A 21,698-nucleotide genomic window follows, 5' to 3' on the forward strand; every position below is an offset into this window, starting at 1 on the left:
AAACTCTTCTGTTGATTTTATGTTGGTTTGCCTGTAAAAACATATTTGTATTTTAGCTGTTTTAAGTTATGGTTAGGTGTAACTATTGAACTTTGTAATATTTTTTTTGTAATGGGGTTGATCCTGTCTATTAAATAAATAAAATAATTATTTTTAAGTTTAACACCCTGTATCTTTGTTATTAAACATTTCTGAGAAAAAATTTATAATGAAAGTCTATTCCTTTTTCAATTCTCTATCACGTAATAGAATTAATGACGTTTGAACTGGACCACCCTGTATATTAGTGATATGTTGAAACATCAACTAAATGGTACTTTGCAGATGATACTGCAATTTTTTGCCAGGCAAAACACTGACAGGACTGACAAAGCTAAGGTGAAGGAGGATCTGAAATTTATTATAGATAACAATAAACTAACTTTACATGTGGATAAAACTAAATATATTTTATTCTAATCCTACAAGTCAAAATTATCATTATCGGAAAATAGACTGGACGACAACAAAATTCCTAAAACTGAGTCAGTAAGGTATCTTGGTGTTCACACAGATAGTCAGTTAAAATGGGATGTTCAAATTAAAGCTGTTAGAACTAGAGTTAGAGGAATTATAACTAAATTTAAGTACCTTAAGATACGTAAAGATTTTTTGACTATTAAGCAATTAAACACTCTCATAAAGCACTTGTTGAAAGTCACTTCACATATGGCTTGATCGGATAGGGAGGAGTTTGTTAATCGCATTTAAGAACTTTAGCGACGGTTCAAAAAAGGATACCTAATTAAAATCATCTATGGTAAAAATAAACTATACGCTGTAAACTATACTATAACTGATCGCTTATTTTTTGATAGTCAATTGTACTGTTTCGAGATATTAAAATTAAGAAAAATAAAATAAATATAAAGTAAAATAGCCATAATTTAAATACAAGAAGCAGAGGTGCAAATCCAACTATTGCAAAACACATGGGCAACGATCGCTGTATTATTATTCTCCAAGATTGTACAATATGATGCCTGATCGTATAAAGAAAATCCAAAGTATGAAGTTTAAAAAGGAGGTACGAATATGGATTTTTAGTCAAGTTATTCATATTTTTAATCAACCTTAAATGAACATATGCGATATAGTTTTTTTCCGATATTTGATATAGGGAAAAACTAAAATTACCCGATTGGACTTCTTTTTGTTACCGGAATAGACATGATTTACCGATTTTTTTTTTGCATGCCAATATTTGGATTTTATGTTGCTTTTTTGTGTGAATTTATCGGTTGTTTTGAACGTTTATTTTAATTAAATTTTGTATACCTATATTTGTATTTTATGTTACACTTATTAATTTTTGTACACTTGTGAAAGAGCTTCAAGGCTATATTCGTTTATTTTATTCAAGTTGTTCAGTTTAGAATTGATTCGAATTTTCTTGTGCAAGTTTTAAAATAAACGTATTTTTCACTTATTTATGTATTCATCAGTCTTAACCAGAAAACTGATAAGTTCTGATTGCACTTTTTTTTAGTTTCGGAATAAAGACTTGGGGAAATCGAAGAGAAATATCAAAGCCTACTACTACCAACTACACCCAATTTTAATTTTGTTAAATTTAAATAGAATGAGAAAGAAATAAAACTTAAAATTTTTAAATTATATATTCTAATTATGAAAACACATTACAGAAACACATATGTGAAATCAAAAAAGAAATATTTAAATCTGCTACTTTTTGAAATAAGTGGTGTTGCGTAAACGCATCAACGGCCTATAGTGTTAAGTGATATTGCCGAAAACAGTGTGTCAGCGTGTAAATAAATAGTGCAACGCTCACAAATATAAATTGTTTGACTTTTAAATACACGACATCTTCTTCGGGAGTCAGTGCTACTGATTACATGTCCAGAGTGATCAACCCTCACTTCACTGGGTGGTTCTAATGGAAGTGGTCTATAATTAATTATATAGTATAATATTATATATTATTATTATATAGTTTAGTATTATATATATTAATTTATAGCGACAAGGTTCTTTGTTTTTAATAAGCGTACGGCGATGAATGATTTAAAATTCAGTTGTGACATTTTATTGTAATTCACCGTGTTGTAGAGTTTCCAGGAATGGACACGAGTACTGTCTATTGTATTTTTAAATAGTGTCCACCACCGATTCTATAATTTGCCACGCCAGTATCATGCAAATCTACTCCTCCTGTATAAATACATGTTATTATATCTTGAAATGCTGGTTGTGGGATTGACAGTTTTTTCGATTTTCTATTATATCTTTTAGCAGAAGTAAGAGGTTCTACATGATAATGGGTATTATTAATTATCGTTCCATTTTACCAATGAAATGAAAAGAGCTTGTAGCATGAAAAAAAGTTATCAAAAAAGATGTTATGATTTTGCGGATTTTTCACAACTGACAAAAGTTCAACAACTACAGTCGCACAAAGTCCAATATCACTGTTCTTCTTTGCTGCTCCCGCATAAGGAATGAACTTGTAGAGGTATCCACTCGAAGAACAAATGCACCAAAGTTTGAAACCAAAACGCACAGGCTTGCCTTTTATAAACATCTTACAAGAATGGCGTCCAAAATAAGGAACCATTTGCTCATCAATAGATAAGTTGAATGAAAAAATGCCAAACTGTAAGAATTTTTCATTCATTGTATCAAAAAAAGGGCGGAGTTTTGTGTACTTGTCTCTTTTATCCAGATTATTATTATCACTCAAGTGTAGATTTCGCTTTATCGATCTGAACATATTCCTATTCATGCAGTCTCTGACAATATGCACAGTTTTGTCCTCATCTAAAGACCAATGCATATCTGTCTGGGGTAAGCTGTGATATCCAGACAAAATTAGGATTCCAAGAAAATTCAGCAGTTCTTCTCGTGATAGATGAAACTCGTGTCTGTTATTGTCCTGTGCGTATTTTTCTGAAAACTGGATAATCAAATCCATAAGATTCTCATCGACAAATGTGACAAACCCTCCAATTCGCCCCTAAGTTCTTGAATGTGTTCCTCTTCTTTGGATAAAGGTAAATTCTTGTGTATGAATGATCCAGATCTCCAAGTCGGGTTGTAACTTATCACTTTTTTTTCTAGGATTTTTCGGCGTTTTGTTGCCAAATCTTCTTCGTCAGATTCATCGTAAATCTCGTCTCGAACGGTGTAGATCTCGAAAGTTCCCGCTATATCTCCATTCTGGCTATATTTGATATTTTCCGGGTCCTCTGAAAATTCTTCCTCTTCCATGTGAGTTGATCTACCTCGGGTGGAATGTAGACAGCGTCGACTTGTTCTAAAAATCACAAATTATTATTGTGTGTATAATATTGTATGTATAATTTAAAAAAAAGCGAAAAAAAGGTACAAGAAATACTTACCAACTTCATTTTCAAGCTCATTTACAACCTCCTCCAAGGCCAACTCTAACTCCTTTTGCGTAAGAAATTTTCTAATTTTTTTCAACAAACAACTCTTATTACAAATAACACGCACTCGATTAGATGCAGACTCAGACTAAATATTGTATAAATAAAACATAGTAGTCGACTGTCCTAAAAAACGTCTAGACACACTTGTGACAGACAATTTCAGTTATTCGGCCGGTGATGCGAGAACGCAACAGCATAATTTATGACCTAATTAGGAAAACCCTGGTTCAACTAGGCCCCGGTTTTCAATTTTATGGTGTAGTTTGGAATGTAATTAGTGTTAAAAAATACAAAACTTTGAAAATAAAAACATTAAATAGGGGTATATGATTTTTAAAAATGTGCGGCCATATATAAGGAAAAATACGGCTTTTTAAAAAATTCGTACAAGAAAGCAAATGAAAAAAATGGTTCAAATTTAATTCTGTCACTTTTGTTCAACCTTGCGTTAATGGTACCAGCCTAAGGATGTGCAATACGATACGATTTTCTCGAGTACCGGTATTTTTTCTTCCGATACTCGATATTTTGTACCGGTACTTTAACGTACGATACGGTCCGATCCGTTTGAGTTTTATGCAGTACCTATCGTATCCCGTATCGAACAATTCTATGAAATAAATTTAATTTAATCAAAAAGATACCACATAAATTAATATGAATGAAGCAGTGAAGCACGGATTTAATCCTGTTTCCTTCTGTCTTTCTGTTTATGTTTATCCGTAGTGTTGGCAGATGCGACCCATTTTCTGAACGCCTATTTTCAAAGGCTGATGCGATAATGAATGCCGTAACAGACTTCTTGGAGATAGACTTTCAAGGCTATTATTTTTAAATTCGTTAGAATTAAGTTACTGGAATTTGTAATTATTTTTCAATTTCTAGAATAATTATTTTTGTCTTACGTTTTAATGTTTTCTGTTGTTCGGTTTTAATTTAAGCTTAGAACATTGAAAGGCCTTTCAATGTTCTAAGAATTTAAGTGACGACAAATGTCAAATTTTCACTTGTAGTTATTTCGAAATAAATGCTGTTAATAAATAATACTAAAAATATCAGTATTGACCATACCAGTCCGCGCTAATTTAACATTTTAAAAAAATATATATATTTAGTTAAATCGTACCGGTACTGAACTTGTCGATATTGTAACCAACCGGTACTTTTAAAACGATACGATACGATCCGAAATACCGGTACTTTCCTCAGTATCGCACATCGCTATACCAGCCCATATTTCAGGCGAAAAAAGCACTATTTTTTTGTAAATAAATCATTAGTGCAGTGTTGCGTATACGCATCACTGGCCATAAATGGGTTAAATCTGTGGTTAAAGCTATAAAGGATTTTATAAAATCTTTTTTTCCCTGTGTATCCGTTGCTATTCCCAGTTCAAAAAAGTAGATAACAGATTATTTATAGATTTCTAGGCACTTAATTGCGCAACTTTTTCCTCATTTGGTCCACCCTGTAGCTTTAACGGATTTCGATATTAAACATTATTTTAAACTGGATATCCTGTATATATTTTGAAAAACAATTTAACTTTAGAATAAAAGGAAAAAATAAATAAACAAAAAAATACCACAGTAATCTGCACTTTATTAAGTAAAAATATATAAAAGTTAATAGCCATACTGGCATGCATAGGTAATAATACTAAAAGTAAAAAATATCGAGTTAAACACTATACACATACAATAAAAAATAAACACCTTATACATACATGGCCTTTAAAACAAACTCACTTCTTAAAAGACTAAAACAAAAAAATAAAAGTAGTATAGGTGCACTTTTTTGGGGGCCCACCGCAAGCGTTAAATATCAGCACTTTTAAAACAAAATGAGATTCTCAGATTCACATTTGATTGTTAACTATTAATTGGAAATATTACTGATATGTATAAAATTATACCCCAAAATTAAAGTATTTTTAGGTGTGCGAGTATGTGATGCCAAAGGCACTTGTCTAGGCCTACAACCTATTTATCAGGCACTAAAAAACGCGTTTTTTTTTTAAGTTTTTGAATAAAACAGTCTTTCATTCGACGTAATAATAAAATAGATCCTTCACGTCGGCACTGGCTCAATCTTGGGGAATGTCGAAGATTTGGGCAAGATTTGGGACACCTGATGGTGCTTTTGCGCTTTATATTTGTCCTGAACCGCATGCTGAGGTAGTTTTGGAGCCTGCAAAAGATATATATATATATATATATAGTTTATCATTGAATTATACACAATATTAATGATTGTTGCATTTTTTTTTAAATTATAAGCTACAATGTCTTATCAAACCAAATGTGATAGTGAATAGACTGCCATACGTCATATTATGTGGCATCCGACCTGCAGAAAAGAACACATGGCAAAGAAAAATAGTCATTTTAACATCTATACATTGTCAACATTTTTACGCGCCATTCATCCTTTTGAAAACCTTTTTTGAAAATTTAGCAATTTTAATATAGTTGCTTCGCTCCTTTATTACTGGTCCGTGGGAACCAGTGTTGAATGTCTCAACTTTAAGGGAAACTACAAATTATCAGATGTAGGTGAGTTTGATTAGTTGAAGGGTCAAGTTTAATAAAAAAAGGAAGCATCAACATTTTTTTAAGTTATTACTTCTTTAATCTTTTCTTGCCTTACAAAGTATGAAATAATAATGTATAGCTATTATTATACAAAAAAATTGCGTACGGAAATAAAGCGGCCGTCTTACTTATGCTTCGAAGGCATTTAGAGACATTCCACTATAGGATATTCGACACCCGTCTTTATTCCGATTGGTTCATTTCAATAAATATTGATGCCGCCAAACTATAAAATGTTTAGGAGGTGCTGAACTCCAGAGTGGAATGCCGCGTAATAATCATTTACGAGTATAACGGGTGCTGATGATGTAGAACTTGTACTACTTGATCTTTAATTTAAGCTATGATTTATTTTGTTTTTTTTCTGAGGACTATTTTTTTTATTATGAACTAAGTGATAACCCCTTTCGCTCCAGGCCATTTTTCGAAGTAGGTAGTTATACACCAGGAAAAAAATTATTAAAAAACAAATTTTATTAAAGTTTCGATGTAGAATAGAAGAGTAATTTATCTAAAAATGCCAGAAAATTTGTTTAAAACAATTTAAATTTCTATAACAATTTGTGGTGTCTACCAGAATATCCACATAAGGATATATGGATGTACCAGTATATCCACACTTGGATATCGTTTCTATACCAAAATATCCACATTGGGATACTAATAAAATTTGACCATATCTATTGTTTTATTTATAAAGTCATGGTAAATGTTATAAAATAAAACATACAAAGAGAAAGTACAAAATTTATTTAATATTACATTTAGTACGAAGCAAAAAAAGAACATTATTTTTTTATTTATGAAAACTTTCAAAATGTTCTGATGAGCAAAGTCCAGGTTTGTCCGGGCAAGCAATGCAACATTTTCTCGTTAGTTTCCGCACTCCACGTCTTTTACAAATTACGCAAACTTTTCGTAGAGCTCTCTTCTTCCCAACTTCTCTTGGAAAATCAGCCATGGCATGCAACGGTTTCTTAGATGAAGTGGTAGGTTGATTTTTTTTATCATCCATTTCTTTATAACCTTTGCTACATTTCAAAAGTATACCCCGGCAGCAAAGTTTTGTATATTTATACATTGAAACTTTGTTTTGATGTGCTTGGCTGTAAAATACTCTGGAGTTCAATAACATTAGATGTAGAAGGTGCAAACCTATTTTGGTAAACCATGTGTAGGATTTCCGCAAAGGACTGTATGGTTCAATATCTTGGTCTACCGCGTCAACTGATCCCATATTCTGATTATAAAATTCAATATGTTTTGGTTTGTTGTAATAGATAACATTTCCTCCCACAACATATCGTTCTTTTTCACAAAATCCTGCAGTATGTTTACTGGTAAGTAGATAAACGTCTTTCTTGTCCTTGTAGCGAACTAGAAGAAGCATATCCTTGCGAACAAAACATGATTGTTGCCTCTCTAAAGGAAGCAATGTCAATTCTTTTGGAACACCCCTATTCGATCGAATTGTGCCGGTAAGAAAAGTGTTTTTTTGTCAATAAAAACTCACAAAGGCGAATTGACAAAGGTAAACCACTATTTTTTCGGAAAAGGAAAGGTTCTCTGTTCCTGGAATGTGCGATATGTCATATATATCTTTGCCAATATATACAAAAATTCCATGTATATCCTTGAAGTTCAGGTTTACTGGGACATAACGAAAATATTTTGATTCCAAATCGACTTCTTTTGGATTTTTTATATTGGCGAAAATGGAGTCGGCCCTTATATAACATAAGTTGCTCATCTATTGCGAAAACCGGACCTGGGTCTACTAAGTTTTGACAGTTTTCTTTAATAAGTGCCATAAAAATGCCTAATCTGCTAAGCGGTGCATTAGCTTTGGCAAGTTCTGGGGGTGAAAATCTAAGGAATTTAAGAATTGTTAAAAAGCGATTTCGGCTCATAACAGATGTATGAAACACGGGAGGACCAGTGCATATATCATCTTTACTCCAATAATCTGAAATTTGCACACACTTGGTCAATCCAGTAAGAAAAAACAGCGCTATAAATACATACATTTCTTCTGTTTCGACTGTTTTATAATTTAAACCAAAAACTTTCATAGCATTATGTGGATTATTATTAAAATATATATTGGCTCTTTGATCGGTCCACTCGCATAGCTCCTTTACAATACTTCTACTTACAAACGATTCAAAACAATTTATAGCTACCATGCACTCTTGAAAGTCAATTGCTGGGTGAAAGTCATAGTCAAAGCGAAATTCGGGTATATTACTTGGCAGCTTATCCTCAAATGGATCCGTTACAGTCGTCCAGCCGCTCATCTGAATACCGTCAATTATTTCTTCTTCATCCTCTGATAAGTAGTCGGTTTCCGAGTAGCTCTCGAAGTCACTAGACAGTTTATAGCTCACATCACTTTCATTCTCGTAGTCTGAATCCATTTTGACTAATAACGAGTATAAAATGAAAATTATGCGTACGCAATAGCATGAAAAATACGTGATGCGCTCTTTGCGAACCCCAAAAGTACACTAAATAAATATCTTGCCTGTGTGTTAGATTCCCACCAGAGTGAAAGTTGACCTTGAAACATTTACATTATTCTAGGAATTGCAAAAAAAAAGACTAAACATGATATCCCCATATGGATATACATGTCCTACCGCGATGAAAAATAAACTACAGAGGCCTACACCACTTTTACACAGTGCGTTAATGTCCCCTATATGAATGTGGATATCGTGGTAAATATTGCCATATCTAAAAATATCCATACGTGGATACGATGGAGTGGAAGAGGTTAAGTGTTAAGGGGTCAATATACAGGGAAAGACCCTGTACATATTTTTTAATAAATCCTTTTTTTGTTTTAGGGAGCAACTTTGTCACGATTTTGTTGATAATTCCAATTACTTTTGGAACCTTCAATTTTAAAAAGGCAACAAGTCTCAACACAGAAGGAGGAAATTATTTCTTTTAAACTAAAAATTTTAACCAAAATACAATATTTATTTTAATAAATAACCTTTTATTTTAGATAAATGGTACAGAGTTGTTATTAATTAATGAAGGTATTAAGTATTTTTTAATAATTCCAGCACCTCCCATTGGAAGTGAAAGTAACCTCCAATTTAGCAGGCCAATTGCTAACCGAGAGCAAAGCAAAATTCTCAGGCTTCAAAGATATATAATTAACATTTCTTCATAAGCACTTTAATTTTAATTTAAAAAAGTGCTGCTCTTATGCGTTATATTTTTTATGCAGTAAAATTTTACCAATATTTGTTATATATATCTTATAATATATCACAATGTTTTATTTTTAAAGAGTCTCTAATTTTTATTAAAAACCAATTTCCAAGAAAACTATCAATAGTTTTAAATAAAATATTGGTAACTATCGATAGTTCACTACCACTAGACTTTATGAGTAAAGCTCACTAAAGCCTTACTTAAATCACAAAAAAAATATAAAAAATCAAATAGGGATTTTCAGCACAGTACTCAAGTTATTGTTCACTGCCTCAAGATTTATCCAAACCAATCAATCAAGATAAAAATTCGGATGCCGAATTCTATGGCGGACAACCTAAATGCGCCCCGGGAGCCGCATGTATCGTTGTCTGTACATATATATAAGCCTGATGCGTTGCTTTAACGATAATTTGTGTTTGTGTTAGTCATAAATTAGTATCCATTTATTTTATTTAAACTTACCCTCAAAAACAAATTGTATATAAAGTGAATACAATTTACGAGTTCTCCCATTTGGTATCCGGTACTCGACACGTATTTTTCCGACCAGATTGGCAGGTCCAGTGTATATTGACTAATTATAATTGCGCTGCACGCCAATTCGCTGGGTAAGAATCCAAGGTAAGCTTCTCCATCCAACATAGATAATTCACACAAATACTGGAAAAGAAATTCCTTTGTTTGAGAAAAGGTACTCGAGGTAAAGGTATTAAACTTGGTTTAATGAGACATAGAGATAAAACAACAATTTAAAAAAAAGTAACCTTACCATAGCAAACATCTTGACTTTCTCCTCAGTACTATTCAAGACAGATATAGCAGTTATAAAGGACAATGGAGTTGGTGCAGACAAGCCAAAACCCAAAACTTTGACAATCAACTGTTCCATCCTGATAATTTGTTTTTTTGTGTAGGTGTCGTCTGTGATATAAACGAACTCGCCAATTTCTGGTGGGTATATTTCTTCATATTTCCTTCAAAAATACCCACATAATTCAACTACTATTCTTATGTTAAGTCACTTTTTGAGTACTTACGAGGCCAAAAACATGGCAGCAGTGCCCACCAATTGCAATTTAGATCTGATTACCGACATGTAGCTGAGAAACCGATCGATGTAATTTATGGCCAAATATAAAGTTTCTGTGTGCAACTTATATTCTTCGGCAACTTCAACTAACCAGTCTACCAAGATGGTCCTCATTGAGGCGGTTATATCCGGTTGTTTCTGAATATATCCTGGTTTGGCGCGGTTCTTAAGCTGTAAAAAAAAAACATTAAAATCCTCATAAGACATCTTCTTTATTAACTAAATAAGTCAAGTAATAAGTCAGGTACATTATCAGTATACTGAAATTTATGGTTGGTGTAAAGCTTCATCTAAAAAGTCAAGACATTATTAAACAACTAGTACCTCGTGCTCCCTTAAGTACTTATAAATGTCCTCTCCATACTCTTCCATATTGAAAAATTCATGGTCATCCTCTTCATCGGTCCAAACTGCCCTGTAGCAGCTCCTCTCCACGCTCATGGGACTCGGAACGGGAGATGGTGGCTTCGGAATAATTCCTTTGCGTTGCATATCAGCCACTTCTGTTTTTGAAAAGAAACGTTCTTCGTTACCCTTGTAGACGTTATATGTGCTCTTCGATCGCAATTTTTCCTCGATTCTGGCAAGTTTCTCTTCATCTTCATATACTTTGAATGCTTCAAATTGGGCCACAGGTATGATTGGATTAACGAAATTTTTTAGGTCTTTGTTTATCTGTTGGTTTTCCTTATTGCCACCCCAGTTTTCTTTGTCTTGGATATTGGCATTGCTTGTGGTTTTGGATAGGGCCAAAGGCTGAAAGTATAAAATTTCACATATGAAATTTGAACACTTTTAGAAAAATATCATACTTCATAATTATATTTTCTGTAGAATTTTAAAATACATAACTTACAATACAGATGTATCAGAACGAAGCGTCGCTGATTCACAATATGTACTAAATAAAGACTACCTAGTGAAAGAGTCAATGGGTAAAATGAATAGGTATGGGATAAGGGAAAAACATTAGCACTGTTAAGATCTTATTTTCAAAATAGAAGACAGTTAATTACAATATATAAGTGCCTCTGAGGTCTATTTTTGCACTATTTCTTTACTTACTCTATCCAAATGATCTTGTATTTTATATAGAAGGCCTATCTCCTAATCTACAAGTGATATTTTATGCAGACAATACCAATATTTTGATAATGGACAATGATTACCAAAACACTCAGAGCTGAAACTATATACCACAGTATAATTTTGTGGTTTGAAAAAAAAACAGATTATGCCTCAATAGAGATACACATAGTGAGTTGTTCCCAACAGGAAGTTTTAAACTATTAGGTATTACTTTTAATCAAGGCCTAAAATGGCAGTCTCATATTGAAAATCTATGTAATCTATATATGAACAGTTTGAGAAGCAGTTGTTATGATTTAAAATATATTTTTCATTGTTAACATTGTATTATGTCAACCTTCAATCATTTTTCCTTATGGTATTATCAACTGATGTGTTTTCATGTTTTGAGTTAACCGACCGAATCATGTAGCAAGTACTTTAAAGAAAATAACGTATTTACTTACTTTAATTGGAGTAAGTTCTTATGTTTAGAAAAAAAAAATGTAATTTTTAAAGTAAATAGGGCTGTACATGTACATGTACATACTTCTTTTCCCAAATGCTTACCAAACAGCATTTTATCAGAAAAATATTATTTGTAAGTTGTAGTCTCATAGACTATCAAGTTTGATATAATAAGTAAGAATTACCTTTTGCTCTTATCTTCAGTTCAAAAAACTGTATTTTGTACTAAAGAAATAAAAGAGTGATTATTATTATTATAGATATGCAATACCATAAATTTGCCCTAATTTCTCTTATTTTAGGCACTAATATGAACTATCTCAATAACATAAATGATAAAATCATGCTTGCAAGCTGTTCATCATTTTCCATCCTCATCATATATTACTCTTGTGAACAAAAAACTTGTGACTTAGTTTTTTTCTAGTCTTTTTCAATTTAAAAGATATTCATATCAAATTATTGGGAAAAGAAACCGCATTTTAAAAGTCGTTGTTCCCAATAATGTGCTATTAAAAAAAATTAAGTAAATGCCAAAATTCATGGTTTGGACATTTTAAATTTCAACTTATGTTTTGAACAAGGGCTTTTTCCAGAAAATCTCAAGGTTAGCAGGGTCATACCAATTTTCAAAAGGGGGTGATAAAGAGGACCCATCAAACTATTGACTCATCCATTATACCCATTTTTGGAACGGTATTTGAGATATTAATTAAGACCAGATTGACCAAGTACATAAATCTTCATAACATCTTGCACCCTGGCCAGTTTGGTTTTAGGACTGGTCTATCAACAACCCAAGCAGCGTGGTTAATGGCATAGTTGAAAGCTTTGAAGGGGGCAAACACCTTGCTCTGACTCTGTGCGACCTCAGCAAGGCCTTCGAATGTGTCAACCCAGAGATCCTTCTGAATAAGATGGAAGCATTTTATGGCTTTAGAGGAGTGGTCCTCGCTTTCTTCAGACCTTACGTTACTAATAGACGTCAATGCACTGAAAGCTATGGTAATGTCTCTAGTATTTGTCCTGTAAAGTTTGGAGTCCCACAGGTGTCAGTCATCAGGCTTATACTATTTATACTTTATATTAATGATCTGTGTACCTTTCTGAAGCCGAATCCCTCTTTTTTATTTGCCAATGATACAAGATTGCTTTCATCATCTGAGAGTCTTGAAGACCTACAGATCAATATGACTTCTGTTATATCAAGGCCCAAGAAATGGTTTGAGGGAAATAAACTTAGCTTAAACAAAGGCAAAACTCAGAAGCTAATTGTGTCAAGTATTCCTCAAGTCCAAAGTGGAGAGTGTGTTAAACTGCTGGGTTTGATTGTGGATGATGGGCTAACATGGCTTGCCCATATATAGATAGCTTATGCAAAAAACTCTCCAAGCATATTTCTGCTGAGACAGCTTAGAGGCTTTATGAATATAGGTGGTCTTTTAAGTGCATACTATGCATTTTTTTATTAACACATTTCATATGGTGTAATTTTATGGGGTAACTCTTCTCACTCAATAATAGAATATATGCCCATGTCAAATTAGACATAGCACCTAATCTTGGTTTCATCAATTCATCAAATTTGGTTTCATCAAAAATCGCTCCTGTACAGTAAACCTGGCTTGCCTAAATGAGTATCTGTGTCAGCATTTGAATAATAGAGGTCAGGTTGATGTAATACACCTTGATTTTTGCAAAGCTTTTGACCAAATTGACCACTTTGTACTTCTTCATAAGCTAACATTTTTTGGTTTTTCTACGGATTTAGTTGCTTTGATAAAATCTTACTTACGAGGTCGTAAACAGTTCGTTGAATATGAAGGCTTTAAGTCTCCTATATATGAAGTGTGCTCAGGAGTTCCGCAAGGATTTAACTTGGGCCCGCTTCTCTTTTTATTATTTATAAACGATCTTGCCAATGTACTGTCTTGTCAGAGTTTACTGTTTGCGAATGATATAAAATTGTTCACAAAAATAGATACTGAAGACGATTGCGAATTCCTTCAGGTAAATCTTAACAAAGTAGAGAATTGATGCAATGTCAATAGACTATATTTAAATGTTAATAAATGCTCTATTCTCTCATTTTCTAGAAAACTGTTGCCAATCAATTTTGACTATAGAGCAAATAATGTTCTGTTGGCCAGAGTGGATGAGGCGGTTGATCTGGGAATTACTTATGATGCAAAATTAAGTTTCGCTAAGCATATAGCAAAAATAGTTTCTGACTCTGCCAAATTGTTGGGTTTTGTTTATCGAAACTGTCGGCATTTTGAAAATATTAATACTTTAAAACTACTTTTTTTCACTTACATATGCTCAAAAATAGAATACGGATCTCTAATTTGGTACCCAATTTATAGCTACCTGATAGATGATATTGAGCGCATTCAGCGCAAGTTTATGAAGTATCTCTGGTTTAGAGAAGAAGGTGTCTTTCCAGCCAGAGGTTTGGATAATCAATTATACTTAAATAAATTTAATATTATACCCTTAGCAAAAAGAAGAGAAATTCTTTCCATAAAATTCTTATATAACCTTATCCATAACGAGATGATGACTGTCCCACCCTTTTGGCTGGATTAAATTTTTGGGTACCAAGAATAAACTCTAGGCATTTTAGATTATTTTATGTAAATCCCGCTAGGACTAATATTTTGTTTAAATCCCCTATTAATATAATGTGTCAGAATTATATTAATAATAATTTACATGAACGGTTCGATATTTTTGTTGACAGTTTAATGTCCATTATAGAAGGTATTAAGTAAATAGGTGATGCAGAGTCTTTCTAGTATGTATATAGATAGTCTGTTTAAGTGCATAGAATGTTAAGCATTTTGATTTTTCATTTTTATACTCATTTTGGTAAATTGTTCTTTTTTTTAATATTTTTTTTCCTTTTATTCTTTCCTGTAATTGGGTAACAAACCTGTTGGAAACAAATGCCTCTTTTTTTTTTAACAAGAGTGTTTCCACTCCAGAAGAGAGCTTTGAGGACGATTTTAAATCATCACTATAGGGAGCACTGTAGACCATTTTTCATTAAATTAAAAATTTTAACCCTTCCTTGTGTATACATTCTTAACTGTCTTGTTCAAATTCATAAAAACAAAAATAGTTATAAAAAAAAATTTTAATTTTGATTCTTATAACACAAGAGGTGCACAATAAATACATCCCCTTATTTAAAACTACAAAGATCAAAGAATAATTCACTGCCCCTTAGTCTTTACAACAAATTACAAGGTTCTACTCACCAGCTATCTCCTAAAAAATTCAAAGTACTCATCAGAGATACTCTTCTAGAACACAACTTTTATTCTGTTGATTAGTTTATAACCACGCCTCTGAATGAATGACAAATGTGCTCAGACCTTGACAGATTTTTTGTTAAATTTTATTGTACTTTTTTATTACTATTATAACTTTGTTCAGTAACAGTATTTATGTTCTCGTTAAGACGTCATAACTTTGTACTTGTTTATATATGTTTATATTTTTTTGCCTATATTTATAAGTTTTTATGAATATGTCAAAAGATGCTCTGTCACCTCATTTCCTGTGTCCTGATTCCTGTGTCATCCAGTATAGGTATATAGGTATACATAATTGACTTGTGGGAATACTTTGTATCTTGACATCAATAAATTACTTTACTTTACGTTATATTATCTCATAAATATCTCATTACAGTCATAATAAAATTATATTATCTTAGTAGTCAAGGATTCTTAGTCTTTCAAATTTTAATCAATTGTGACACACTTTGTCAAATGGTATATTGTATTCCATATAGCAGGCATAAACAATCATAAACTTAAAAGAAAAAAAGGTTCACGAGTGCCCAAACCATTGTGAAATCTAAACTGGGTTTTATGAATCTCAAATTCAAAACATGCTTTATTATCATAAATACATGGTATTTGTTGATAAAGCATCTTATAATATAAAATAGGAACATAAATTGACATATTACTAACGCATAATGAAAAAAAACACAATAGTGGGTTCATCATGCTCAAATTAACAATAACACAAAATTTAATTTAAAATTCAAGATGAAACAAGTTAAACTTTTTATTAGAGTAACATCACAAAAATAATATAAAATATTATAACATGACAAAAAAATCTAACTTTTACATCTTTATTAAAAACTAATTATATCCTATTGGCCTATTCCCAATTATCTTCAAAAAAACTCTGTTAGGCTGTGAAAATAGTTGCTTTCAAGCAGTTCCATTAAGGACTTTTAGAGGATTTGATGCAATTTGGAAGATGGTTAAACATTTTTATGCTCAAGTATATAAGGGAATTCGTTAGTGCACTTTTTAGGATGGGCATTGGAATATTTTAGGTTTGTCTGGTATTATAATGTTTTGAGGATACATTATTTACAAGATAAGATTTATATTTTTTATATATTTGGCAAGCAGATTTAACAATAAGCAAGCAACACAAGGTAAATCTTTTAATCAGAATTTAGTCCTTTAGTCCTTTTGCTATGTAAATTCCTATTAATATAATGTGTCAGAATTATATTAATAATAATTTACATGAACAGTACGATATTTTTGTTGACAGTTTAAGGTCCATTATAGAAAGTATAAAGTAAATAGGTATTGCAGAATCTTCCTAGTATGTATATAGATAGTCTGTTTAGGTAAATAAAATGTTATTAGAATGTTATTTAGCATTTTTATTTTCCATTCTTATACATATTTGGTTATTTTCTTTTTTCATTCCTGCTTTGCATGTGCTGAAGTACCAACTTCAACATATTTTTATTGTTTCTCTTTCTTTTTTTTTTTCAAATCAAATTCTTTCCTGTAATTGGGTAACATACCTGTTGGAATAAATGATTTTTGGATAGATAAATGCCTTTTTTTTAAATAGGGGTCTTCATGAGTTCTGTGGAGATTTATGGCACCTATATCTAATTGGCTCTTTTTTACAAAACAAACAACACAGAGTTAAAAAGCCCTTGACTACAGCAACTCCAAAATGCTACTCTGTACCCTAAGTGATTTTCAATCAAAGAAAAATAGAGGAATTTTGCAGATTCCAATCCCAGTTCATTTGAAATCACTCTAACAGCATAACATCCTCTTGCCAGTTTTTGCCTCAATGCTGATATATGGTCACAAAACTTCAGTTTATAATTAATAACAATTCCAAGAGATCTGGAGTAAAATTATTCACTACCAATTCTTTGTTGTGAATCATGTGCATGGTAATGGGCTTTGTGTTGCAAAAATAGTGAAGAATCCTCTTATCCAGAGATTCCAGGTCATTTATATACAATAGAAATGAAATGGGACTGAGAACCAAACCCTGAGGAACTCCATGGCTCATTACACAAGGTTTAGACAAAGTGCCATTTGACTGAACAGTGTTTTCTGTCTGACAAAAAAGATTTAAGCCATTCTACAGCAACTCCCCTAAACCCATATCTAGAAAGCTTACCAAGCAGTATTCCATGGTTGATACAGGCAAAGACTTTGACTGTATCAGAGAAGTCAAATTCAAATTGTTTATTCATGTTAATAACTACAATAGTAATGGATGTTACATTTTAAAATAGGTCCACTTGCTACTCATGCATATATACCTTAGGCTCTGAACAATTAAGATAAAATATAAAAAATTAAAACATATTTTGAGTACAACACATTTTAAAATATTCCTCATTTGAATAACACCCATTATTTATCTCTAAGAGTTTTATTTCATTTGGCAACGAATTAAAATATTTAATCACTCGGAAACCTGCACTATTCTGACACCTCTTCACACACCAGAAAGCTGGCAACAACTTATTTTTATTTCTGGTTTGGTGATTATGTAAATCACTATGATTTACATAATCACAGGCAAATTTATTAGTTGTTTCTGAAATACAGCAAGTATTTCAGGATATAGAGGGATGGCAATGTTAGTATTTTCAAATTTCAAAATACAGCTCTACAATTTTCCCTGAACACCAGTCCACTCAAGATCCCAACTGCCTTTCTCTGGAGACCAAAAATATGTTGAGCACATGGAGCATGACACCAAATCAACACAGCATATGACATTTGTGCATGAAAAGTTGCTAAATAGGCATTTTTTAACACTGCTTGGGATACATTTTCTGCTGGATAACGAAGGAGATAAATACTTTTGTTAAGCTTTGCCACTTAATATGTAGTTCACATTTTACCATTGGATTCATAATAACACCAAGGAATTTAATCTGGGATACATGGTCATTAAGGCCATCAACACTCCTCAGAGAAAAACCATTCTCTTAGTCTCGCTCATGTTCAACATCAGCCTGTTAGAAATGAACCACTTTTCTGCCACCTCCTGTGCTTCCAGTTAACCCAATAGAAAAGAGTAATCAAGATTGTAGTGTCCTTGGCAAAGAGTGTGTATTTTACATTTGGATCTACTAGTGGTAAATCATTAATATAAATTAAAAATAAAATTTCGACCTAGAATTGAGGGACACCAATTTTGATTTCCGGCTTTGTGGACACTACAACCCTGTACCAGAATCTCTGGTATGTGCCTGTCAAGTATGATTCTAGAAATTTAAGACTATTGTTATTAAAGTTATACAACTGAAGCTTCCCTAAAAGGATCTGATAGATAAAGACAGAGAATATGAGACACAAGTCACAGAATAGCTCTGCAGCAAGCTGACCATCATTCAAGCTCAAGGATAATCCCTCCAGAAATGAAAAAAATCCCTCACTTGTGCCAGTTCGCTCTCGAAAACCAAATTGACAATCACTTAATATGTTATTTTTAGAGAGGAAAGCTTCTTACTTTAGCCAATTTCTCAATAACCTTAGACAGGCAGGGCAAAAGTGAAATTGGTCTAATTTATAGGGTCATTTGGTTCATTACCTTTAATGAGAGGTGTCACAATGAAAACCTTAAGATTACTTGGAAACAGTTCAAGTTCATTGCAGTATCAAAAGGAACATTTATAGCATGAACCATTGAAAGCGTTGATCAGATAAACTCTGCTGGACAGTCCATCAATCCCAGATGTATTTTTTATTTTGTTCAACAGTTTCTTGATTTCATATAGATCAGTATGTGTCAAATAAAATTGTTGTATAGAGATATGAGTATACACTAGGAGATCTATTTGAGGATTTATTTGATTTTTGAGTCTTGCTGTTACTGAGCAGTAGAACTGATTAAGATTATCTGCATCAATTGGAAATTCACCTGACTTTGAGTAACCCTTAGTTGATTAATAATACTCCAGTTTTCCTTTATTATATTGTGTGTTTTATGGACTCTATTTGCATAATAAAGTTGCTTAGCATTTCATATTGTTTTCCTATATACCCTTCTGTATGTATTAAAATGAGTATGAAATCAGGAATTAGTGGTATATTTTCTTAAAGCGTGTAGAAATCTTAAATTAGTTGATGAGGTTTATGACCAAGAGTGATCCATCAAAAGATACCTTAAGATGTTCTCAATTCTGGGAGGCAAAGATATGATACATCAGTAAAAAGTTAGCCTTTTTAAAGTTGAATTCTTAGAAAGTTTCTTCTGTATGCAATATCAGATCATTTTTAGTAATAATTTGAAAATGTGGGACATCAGTCTTATAGTGCAACGAGCAACGATCACTACCCTGTTTCACATTAGGATTTTTTCACCAAACAAAAAAAAGACATGCCTTATCCTGTATGTTGATATTGGCAATAAGACAAATTAAATCAGTTTATTTGTTATTGAATAAATGCCTTATATGTTTGTTTTCCCCCTTATTAAAAATTTAAACAAAAAGCCTACAACCCCAAAAATGTCCCCCAGGGTCACTCAAGGGTGAACGAACTAGAAACGAAGGTTCTGAACAAACCAATTACCCGCAAAATCATTATAAACCACCAGAAATAAACATACCTTCTTGTCCTTGGGTTTTTGTACATTATCGGCGTTGTTGTTGCAGCTCAAGGGACCCAAAGCGGTTTTCTTTTGGGCACCCGACTTCACGGCGTGTAATTTCGGCCGCTGATTTTCCTGGTCCTCGTGAATCCTAAATTGCGGATCCATGACTCGAATTTGAATTAAAGAAACTGGTAATTGAAAATTTGAAGGTGCTTCGTTTGACTGACCACCTGTTTGATACGAAAATTCGCAGATAAATGGACCAAAACCGGAGGGAAATCGGTTGAGATATGCCCAACGGCCAACGGTCTTTTTTGTGCTTTTTGTTTGATTTTGACAGTGATAATGGCAGATGGCAGATGTTTTGGTTCTTGACAGCTATAGGTGTTCCGTACGAGTGAGTAGCAACCGTATTGCGTCAATGTTGCCAGACTGTAATCTCCAGTATTATGGGAGTCATTTTTTTTTCATTTTGATCTTTAGCAACTGGCTTCAAAGTTTAAATTTAGGTGATGTGCAAATAAGTCTCATATACAGAGTGTTCCTTAAAGACGTGCTAATATTTAGAAAAGTGATTCCTGGACCCATTTTAAGAAAAAAATTCCTATTAACATATGTCCTAAAGGTCTTAACTTTTGAGATACAGGGTGTTAAAAATTTTCAAAAAAAAATCAGTTTTTTAATAATAACTTAACTTTTACGCGTTTAAGTGCCGTAACGCGTCTTTATTTAACGCAACTGCTGTGATTTTAAATGTCAAATTGTTAAAAACCATCACAGCGAGTCATTTATTTGATGATTTTTAACTATTTATTGAAGTTATTTTGTTTCCACGCTATTTTTCTGAATATCAGTAATGGCAAATTATACCAATGCATTTCGTATATGGCCTCGCCGATGGCAACGCAACAGAAGCAAGACGTATTTATCAGGAAAGGTATCTGAATCGTGTCCTACCAGATCTTTTCAAATATTCATCGTCGACTTGGATGAATAACCAAGGGAAACTGGTTATTTCAAGAAAAGTACTCCGGAAGGTAGACCTCGAACTGTCAGAACCCCTGAAATTGAGAACGCGGTACTACAAGCAATGGAAGAACACCCTGAGACGAGTACGAGGGAGATCGCTAGAACTCTGCATATCTGCCATCAGACGGTTTGGCGCATTTTGGTTGATTTCTTATTATACCCATACCATATTTTTAAGACTACAGACATTACTTCCCGGAGATTCCGCAGCGAGTGAACTTCTGTCAGTGGTATCTCCAGAATATTATACTAAATCCGCAGTCACAGATTTTGTTCACAGACAAAGCAAATTTTTCTGGTAACGCTATTCAAAATTTTCACAACAATTATTTGTCGTCATTACATATTTGTTGTGGGTAGAAGAAAATTGCCATGCCACAACGGAAACCCATTTTCAACATCAATTTTCGGTTAATGTTTGGGCAGGAATTATTGGTGAATACCTAATAGGCCCATTTTTTCTACCAGGGCGCCTTGACGGTTGGTCATATTTACAGTTTATCGAAGAGCTGCCTGGGCTGCTTGAAGATGTGCCACTTCCGTTAAGAAATCGAATATGGTACATGCACAATGGTGCCCCTGTTCATTTTAGTTTAATTGTCCGAAACCATTTAAATACCGTTTCTCCGAATCGATGGATCGGTCGCGGAGGACCACAACAATGGCGAGCAAGATCTTTACTTTAAAACTCTAGTTTATAAAACGTCCGTAAATACTCTAGATGATTTAAGAGACCGAATAGTTGCCTCGTGTGAAACTATACGAAATACACCGGGAATATTTGAACGTGTGCGTAATTTCATGCGTAGACGAGCGCAAGCATGCCTACTTAGTGAAGGTGGCCATTTTTAACAATGTTTG

At 32.9% G+C, this 21,698-nt stretch overlaps 1 protein-coding gene across 1 annotated transcript; it reads right to left on the minus strand.

Annotated features, from left to right (window-relative positions):
- Positions 1-5,034: 5,034 nt before the first annotated feature.
- LOC126738658 (G2/mitotic-specific cyclin-A) lies at positions 5,035-20,158 on the minus strand. The gene is made up of 6 exons (XM_050444086.1): positions 19,824-20,158; positions 10,692-11,123; positions 10,315-10,538; positions 10,047-10,251; positions 9,740-9,937; positions 5,035-5,642 (listed from the first exon to the last, which is right to left on the minus strand). The coding sequence occupies exons 1-6, from the start codon at positions 19,971-19,973 to the stop codon at positions 5,523-5,525; spliced, it is 1,329 nt and encodes a 442-aa protein (XP_050300043.1). The 5' UTR covers positions 19,974-20,158; the 3' UTR covers positions 5,035-5,522.
- Between the last annotated feature and the right edge of the window lie 1,540 nt (positions 20,159-21,698).

This window comes from Anthonomus grandis, chromosome 7, assembly GCF_022605725.1.
Source record: "Anthonomus grandis grandis chromosome 7, icAntGran1.3, whole genome shotgun sequence".
In the NCBI taxonomy this organism is placed as follows: domain Eukaryota; kingdom Metazoa; phylum Arthropoda; class Insecta; order Coleoptera; family Curculionidae; genus Anthonomus; species Anthonomus grandis.

Bases quoted from the DNA above. Each gene is read 5' to 3' on its own strand.
- LOC126738658 (XM_050444086.1), bottom strand. From the start codon at position 19,973: ATGGATCCGCAATTTAGGATTCACGAGGACCAGGAAAATCAGCGGCCG. The intron at 10,252-10,314 runs GTAAGTACTCAA...GTATTTTTGAAG, and splicing joins GCTGCCATGTTTTTGGCCTC to GAAATATGAAGAAATATACC. The intron at 5,643-9,739 runs GTAAGTTTAAAT...TATCTTTTGCAG, and splicing joins TATACAATTTGTTTTTGAGG to GCTCCAAAACTACCTCAGCA.